Source organism: Lolium rigidum, chromosome 5 (genome assembly GCF_022539505.1).
Source record: "Lolium rigidum isolate FL_2022 chromosome 5, APGP_CSIRO_Lrig_0.1, whole genome shotgun sequence".
NCBI classification, from domain to species: domain Eukaryota; kingdom Viridiplantae; phylum Streptophyta; class Magnoliopsida; order Poales; family Poaceae; genus Lolium; species Lolium rigidum.
This window is the reverse complement of record NC_061512.1, coordinates 182,139,034-182,147,318: the sequence shown is the minus strand read 5'-3', so window position 1 is coordinate 182,147,318 and position 8,285 is coordinate 182,139,034. Positions and strand designations below refer to the sequence as shown.

General features: G+C 43.5%; 1 protein-coding gene and 1 long non-coding RNA gene across 2 annotated transcripts; both read right to left on the bottom strand.

Moving 5' to 3' along the window:
- Window positions 1-1,259: 1,259 nt before the first annotated feature.
- Window positions 1,260-4,613, bottom strand: LOC124656793 (UDP-glycosyltransferase 90A1-like). Its single transcript, XM_047195476.1, has 2 exons — window positions 4,580-4,613; window positions 1,260-2,722 (listed from the first exon to the last, which is right to left on the bottom strand). Exons 1-2 carry the CDS (start codon window positions 4,611-4,613, stop codon window positions 1,260-1,262), a joined length of 1,497 nt encoding a protein of 498 aa, XP_047051432.1.
- A 210-nt stretch (window positions 4,614-4,823) lies between these two features.
- LOC124651076 lies at window positions 4,824-6,631 on the bottom strand. Its single transcript, XR_006987269.1, has 2 exons — window positions 5,665-6,631; window positions 4,824-5,207 (listed from the first exon to the last, which is right to left on the bottom strand). It is a non-coding gene; the product is annotated as an uncharacterized LOC124651076 (long non-coding RNA).
- Window positions 6,632-8,285: the final 1,654 nt, after the last annotated feature.

Sequence of the window (8,285 nt, the reverse complement as noted above, 5' to 3'; positions counted from 1 at the left end):
AGTAGGTTTTTGCGGATTGCCACTAGAGCAGTTAACTAGTACCTGATCCGTCAGATGAACTAGCCCCAACTACCATTATCCCTGTACAATATAGAAATTTATATGAAGAAATATAGAAAAGTTTACGTTGTCGAGTAAAAATAAACAGTGGAGATTTTCCCTGACTCTACGATTCAAGCAAAATCTCGGGGCTATCGACATAGGCATCCCCAATGGGCCTCGCCGAAGATAGTACCCGGGGTTTACTGAAGGCCCACTACTCGAAGAATAAGAAGATTCGGAAGCCCAAGATATTGTTAAGGAAAGCTAGAGTTGTAATAGGAAGTAATCTTTGTAATCTTGCGGGAGGAGTTAGAAACCTACCCGAACTCTGTTACTTGTACGATATGAATCCCTCGACACCACCTCCTATATAAGGGGGGGTCGAGGGACAAAGAGATCATCGAATCATTGTTTCTCAAACCCTAGTTCGTAATCGTCGAGTACTTTTCGGCTGAAACCTTCGAGATCTACTTGCCCTCTACTTTCAACTAAACCCTAGTCTACAACTCGTAGGCATTGATAAGTTAATACCTTGTCACATAGTCCTTGCATGGCCTGTTTTGCTTGTTCTTCTTCCCTTTCTACCCCTTATCCTCCTAGGGCAGTTAGGGAGCGACTCATGTTTCTTCTCTTGGATTCCGGAAGCCAGTGATGGTTATGGTTGCTCCCTATACTCGCCTTGGCTATGCGGAACTCAGGGTACCCTGTAGCTTAGTTCCCCGTCACACCTGAACTTTCAAACTTTTTTTGCAAAAATTGCACCGATCTATTAATAATCAACAACCGTAGTACAAATAGACCAAAAAATAATAAAAATACAAGTAGGTACTTGGAACACATAGCGAAGAATATATGGACACTAGCATGAGCCCAACGCGCACCATCGTCATCGCCCCTCCATCACCGGAGCGCGGCAAAGCTTTTCGTAGTAAATCTTGTTCTAGTAGACAGACAGAAAGTCATCGTGTTAAGATTTCAAAGGACTAATGCACTAAAGCAACAACCATCACTAACGATGATAAACCTAGATTGAAAATACTTACACGAAACGACATCGACGAATATAAAAACTGACGAGATCCTAGGAGATCCGCTGGGCACATAACTTCAGGGGCTTCCCTTAGCGCTAGATGTATCATCGGAACGAGGATAGGTAACCGCCGTCTCACCGTGCCGAAAACACACTGAAAAACAATCTAATTTATTTCCTTTTGGTGCTAGTTGCCGACTGCCGCTACATTCTTCGTATGTTTCCATGCCACAGATTTGTCACCACCTACTAGCCCCTTGGTAGCCCTGGCTGTCGGCTCGGCTGTCACACACAGCTCACCAATCATCTCCGCCACCATTCTCCACGACGAACCACCAGCGGAAACGGCACGCCGTGCCTGCCCTGCCAGAACCGCCGCGTTCTTCGCCGCCGGCACACTTGCCTCCCCTAGCATTATCTCCCGCACCGCCCTCGAAATCTCCTCGCTCTTAACCAGCCCTTCTCTAACGGTTTCACCACTTCTCTTCACGCTGACGCCGACCCTTAGTTCGTCGACGACCAACTTCGCGTTGAACGGCTGGTCAAACTCCATGGGCCACGCCGCCAACGGCACGCCGGCGCTGACGCTCTCCAGCACCGAGTTCCACCCGCAGTGGCTTAGAAATCCTGCAACACATTCGTGCTGCAGGATTGCCTGCTGGTTCACCCACCCTCTCGTCACCATGCCCCTCCCTCGGACCCGCTCCTCGAATCCTGTCCCAAGGCCGCCGACGCTATCATCTTCTGACCGCAGCGCCCATAGGAAGTTCACCTGCGCCTCCTCCAGCCCGCGCGCCACCTCCCTGAGCTGCGCCTCTGGTACTGCCAGCAGCGTCCCAAGCGCCACGAAGAGCACGGACTGGCCGGCCGCTGCCTTCTCGTCCAGCCACTGCAACCACGAGGGCTCCGTGCCATTGACGGCGACATGATCGTCGACGTCGGCGGAACATTCCCGGGCTAGGCGTAGCGGGCCGAGGGGCCAGGCCCTGGGCCCGATGTGCCGGTTCCAGCGCTCGATGTACCGGCTCTCTAGCCCGTCGAAGGTGTTCATGATCACGCCGCGGCTTCCGGCGACCGCCATCGCCATCTTCGCGTCAAGGGGTAGCATCGAGACGGGGGGTGGAGGGACGTCGGCGAGCAAGAACTTGACGTCGGGGAACTCCGGCACCGTGTAGGTACCGTCACCGGTGCCGTCGAAACCAGGCATGTCACGCACGAACGACTCCCGCATGACGTGCGCGAAGGCGGACGTGCCCAGGAACGACACCCTGGGGACGCCGAGCGCGGCCGCCGACGCTGCGGTCCAATACATGAACGGGTCGGCGATCAGCAGGCTGGCCGCGGGGCGCATGGAGGCGAGCGCCTCCTCGAAGCGCGGCTGCAGCGCCAGCGTGGACTCGGCGAAGTCGGCGAAGGCGGACGCCGACGCGACACCCTCCACGTTCTCCGCGCCCTGCGAGGCTGGGAACGGGAGCTCGACGACGTCGGCGCCGGCAGGCAGGAGGGACCGTACGAAGGCCGCGTTGCCTGGGGTGGTGAAGAAGGTCACGGAGGCGAGGCGCCGGCGGAGGAGGACGTGTGCGAGTTGGGTCAGCGGGATGGTGTGGCCTCTCGCCATGAGCGGGAAGATGGCCACGTGAGGCAGCTCAGCTTGAGCCATGCTTATCTGCTCTCTTCAGCGGCTTGATCGATGTGGTCATGTGATTCTCGGTTGTATATACTATATAGGCGGGCTGGGGTACGGATTTGGTGTAAATCAGGTGACTTATACCGTTTCAATGAATAAGGCTCACACGTATTTCAAGGTAAATTTTGACCATAAAAGTTGAGCACCAAAATCTTAATTATATTATATGTATATAGTATCGTTGGATTCATATTGAAAAGAACTTTTTAATGATGCTACTTTCATACAAACAATCTTTATCTATTTAAAGTAATTCTTGGTCAAACAAAAAACTCGTAAAACGAGAGCGCCTTATTCCTTGAAACGGAGGTAGTACTTAATAAGTTTAAGTCGAGCTTTTGAAGATTAGTATTTTGTGCTTGTAGATTCGTGCTCTGACTTTTGGGTTGTTTGTGTGTGTTTGTGTTGTTGTTGGCCCGATGCGTAGCGGGCTCTTGTTTTTTGCGGGTTTTGTGAAGTGGGCTCGTGGTGACGGTTCCTATCTATAAGGCGTCTTTCTCTCTCCCATGGAACCGCTTACCGCGCATTTCAGTTGCGCGTGTGTTGCAAACGACATATTTCCAGTTGCACGTGGGTTGCAACTGAGGTTTTTTCAGCTACACGTGAGTTGCAACTGATTTTGTTTTTCCAATTGCATGAGCGTTGCAACTGAGACTTTTTTAGTTGCATATGTTGCAACTAAGAATTTCCACATACATGTGGGTTGCAACTAAGAATTTTTCGTCGTAACTAAGAATTTCCACTTACATGTGGGTTGCAACCGATATTTTTTTTTCCAATTGCATGAGCGTTGCAACTGAGATTTTTCCAGTTACGTATATGTTGCAACTAAGAATTTCCACATACATGTGGGTTGCAATTCAGATTTTTCCAGTTACGCATGCGTCGCAACTAAGAATTTCCACTTACATGTGGATTGCAACTGAGTTTTTTCCAGTTACACGTAAATTGCTACTAAGATTTTTCTTATGTCTTAAATGGTTGCACAGATTATTTTTTCTAGTGAAAAATACGAACGCACAAAACTGGACGCCAAAATTAAAATAGTACACGGCTTAATAAGCTACTGATGTCAGCGACTTAGACTTATTAAGTCTCAGACGACTGATCTCTAGACGCTCCCTAAGTATATATATAAACGGGGCAGTTAACCATGATTGATCAACTAGCCAATAGGTCGTATGTCGTATGTACACATACTTCTACGATAAGTAATGTATATATTCATGGGATATTCACTTTGGCTCATAGGAGCATTTGCTCCCACTATGTGAATCTACATTTCGAAGTGTCAAAAAATTCTAAAGTAAAATTTTTCATGTACATCTACACAATTTTATGTTCGTGCACAAGTTTTCAAAAGAAACTAAAAAAATTTGTGGCTCCTGTAAAAAAGACAAATTTTGATGCTATAACACGACTACGTACAGGATATTTTTTTGTCTTTTTTGTACACGCCACATAAAATATTGTTTCTCCATGAAAACTTGTGCACTAACAAAGAATGTCATGATGTACACCAAAAAATTTATGTCGGAATTTTTTGACATTTTTAAAATTGTTTTTTAATTATTTTGTATAATGGGAGCATTTGCTCCTATGAGCCAAAACGCCACCTCCTTCATTCATATGCTATGATAATATATGTGCTAGCATCATGTTAATATAGTAGGAATAGATTAGTTCAGCCCCTAACCATTTTGTACCGTGAACGATCTGTAATTGATCCTCTGGTCTATGACCGTTGACCGATATACTACTATATTTATATATATGAAAACGATGCCACGTGAGGAAGATGGCCACGTGAGGAAGCTTGCGGCTGGCATCACAGGAAACGGCAGATTCAGCCATGCTTATCTGCTTCCTTCAGCGCCTTAACTAGGTGTAGTCGTGTGCAGCGAGCTAGCGAGTAGCTTCTCACTTTTATATAGGCTGAGATCCCTTCGCGTTGGATGCAATCGCGCTGTAGGCCTCTCCATCATGAAATAAACTAGTGGTTGGGGCGCCCCATGGGGCGCCTCCTCGCCGGTCAGGTGCATGCCAATCAGGCGCCTGATGGCATTAGTCATAGAAACATACATAGCTGGAATGGTAATAAGTTAGGCTTACATTGACTTTGTATTCAGCAGGTAATGAATTAGAACTTAACCACAATTATCTTGAACAAGTGCTGGTGTAGCTACAAACGCAAGATCAATGTACGAAGTAAAATACAGACAAAAAAAAGTAGCTATATGTAGAGTATGGTTCAACAGAGATTTGCCAGAATATCATGTTACCATTCTGATCGGGAGCAAGAACAATATATATGTGTCTAATGAACTCTGATGCAGCATCGCCTTTATGTGTGAGGATCAGCCTCTCCATTTGAAGATTCAAATGACTCGGACTTGCCTCTTCCTTTGAAGTGGAGAAGCGTATCGTTCACAATCGTAAGAAGCTTTTCTGCAAAGTGTTGAAAAAATTCATTTGAGTCTTGGAATGAAGATGCTATAAGTGGACATCGAATGAAACCTACTACCTGGAATGGTTGAGCGAATTGTATGATTTAGATAGGAAGACCGATACACAGATGGTACTTCTGTACCAATGTGTTCAAGTTAAACATTCCAGATGGACTTCCAACTTACTCTAAGTATGTGTATAATTTGATGTTCAAATTCACTGTAGGTTAAGAGAAACATTGGTGAAAAAAATCTGCCAACTGATAAATCAAAGTAAATGAAAGGACAGATATGCACAAAATTTCATGTTCAAATTCACAGAGAATGTGCATATATATTTGTCTCAATAATAAACAAGAAACTACCCATTTATAAACCTAAAAAATACCAAAAATAGACAGCCAATGCACTCAAAGTAGAAATAATTCACTCGAATTTACTCGATGTAAGAATTTTACCTTGGGGCGCCTCCTCGCCGGTCAGGTGCATGCTAATCTCAACGGCTGGAGACGTCAGTAGCTGCATCAAGCTTGTCTCCACGGGTAAGAGGCAGATTCACCTAGACCTGGGTCGGATAAATAGATGCAAGCAACTGCAGTTCCCAATAGCAAGCTAGGACTTGTTGCACAACTTAGTAAAACAGTACTTCGAGACACTCAGAAACCCTGCAGCCAAATGAAACGATAGAGCAACACAAATAAGAAGGCAGCTATAAAAAACACGGCACAAGATATATGCACATTCCAATAGTGGTAATAGAAAATGGCACGCGAAATTGCCCTGTAATACAATGTTGGTTAGTGTAATAGTCTAATTGTGCATGCTTCGTTTGTTCGAAGTCACAAGATTTGCACTGTAGTATGAAATCTAGTATGTATCTGCTTATGATCAAAGTTACAACAAGATGCAAAATGAAGAGGTGGCATCAAAAAAATATTTTGATACGAAAATATAGTTACACTCAAAAGTAATTCCTAAGACAACGTGAAACAAAATAAAGAGCATCGGCCTTCCTCGTTTTCTCCATTGTATTGCAAAATCTTAGCTAGGCGACGGTGGCAATGTGCTACTGGTCTCCATATATTAGAACAACTTTTCTTATCATAGCCATATCCAATAGACCTTCTTTGAGATGATTCAGAGTTGTCGTTGTCTTGTCCTTGCAACTTCTAATGGAACTTGAAGGAGTCTAGGAGAGTCATTACAGATGGTTTGAAAGAGAGGACCACCTGTTGACATAGACTTGCCTGCCAGCTGGTCATAATATGGTTTAAGCATCTAGCTGGTCATTTTCAAGTCCGCACATATAGCCGTAGTCTCATATATGAATTCATCAGCAAGAAGTTTGAGCACTCAAATATAGTTGAACAGAAGCTCGTGTTTCCCTCTTCATAGGAAAAAATACTCTGGCTCTCTAAACATCAACAACAGCTTACGGTGCATAACATGTGGGATAGTTGGTCCATGGCAAGCTCGTTTCTAGAAATATGCATTGAATAGGTGCGCGCTACAGAAACTCATTTTGCGTCAATCATATAAATGATAAGAAAATTACAGTGATGAAAAAATTAAAATTTTATTGTGAAAGTACGTGTGTGCTACTCTGTGCCGCAATGAATTAAAATATACCCACTTGCAGCAGACCATTAAACTAAGGCAATATGTACACATAAAAAATTCTCATGTGGTCCAACACATTTAACAGGCCGGCAAAATAGAAAAACACTGTTTTTTTGGTGCAGCCAATTTAACAAAGATATGATCGCTTTCAGTCAAGAAGAGTATTTACTAACAATACTACTATGCGTCAGTTTTGTAACACTGAGAATTGATAGGAGAGGCAAAACACACTAAGTTATGGAAAATGAGTAACAAACCAAGACATAAACAGTCCCTTGATATGATCTAAACATGATACAGTATATCTCTTCAAATTTCGAAGGAAGCATTGGTGCAAACATTTAACTATTGCAGGGGAACATAAGAAGCTGTATATGAGTTGAAAAGAGTAGAGACCAACACTGTCTCATATTCCTTCAGTTCTATGATTATTTAATAGTTTTTGCAGTAGCAATAAATTACCTGGTCTATGATAGGAATAGCTGTGATTCTCTACCTTCCAATGCCCATGGAAAAAATCCTTGATAAACATCCAATCTGGCAAATACACAAACTTAGCAATCACACCAAAGGCTAACAACTTGGAATCTAGACCAGAACAATTAGAAGAAAACAAAAAGAAAGAACCAAGTGACTTAAACTTGTTTAATTGTGTTGATAAATTGTTGTGTTTCTCTTGCAATGAAGTACATACCTTTGTTCTTAACACGTAGTCAGGTTACAAAATATTATCCAGCCATTTCAAAATCCCATAATTTAATAGAATACTCAAATCTCTAGAGCAACTTCAACTTTCATCATGGACCGTGAGAAGTCAATGTACGTCTTTTCAGTAACAGTATAAAGAGCTATTAGATGTACTGAGAATGTCTCTCTCAATTTAGTACTGGCCGAACAGGTTAAGCTGAAGAAGAAAACACCGCATCATGCTACAGTAGGTGAGCTACACCACAGAAACTGCACAAAATGAAGTTAATCAGTTAGCGAAATAGTGCCAATACAGCCAACGACTCCAGGTTTAGACTTTATCTAAATGTAATCACGAGACTAAAAGAGTGCCGATACACTATACTCGTACTGCTAGAAACAATGAGATATTTTCCAAACGAAATATAGACTAAATACATGAGGCATGGCCTGAACATAACATGACAAATCTCTGGAAAAGAGTCCCTGAAGCTTACATATTAGCTAGCTTCCATAGAGGTAACAGCTCCATTAAAGAAAAGGTCATGTTCAAACACAAGGGCACATCAAATCGGTTGCAATCTCACAAACCAACTTTTGGATGTGAAGGCTCTAGAATGAGCGAAAATATTATTTTTATAACATATGATAAAACAATATTCATAGCAACCTAAACCGCAGTAATGAAGAGGTTTGAGGAGGGGAAAAAAAGGAAAGGTGACATGAGCAAATGCATGTGTATCTTGAAGTTCCAAATGAACATACTGCAATA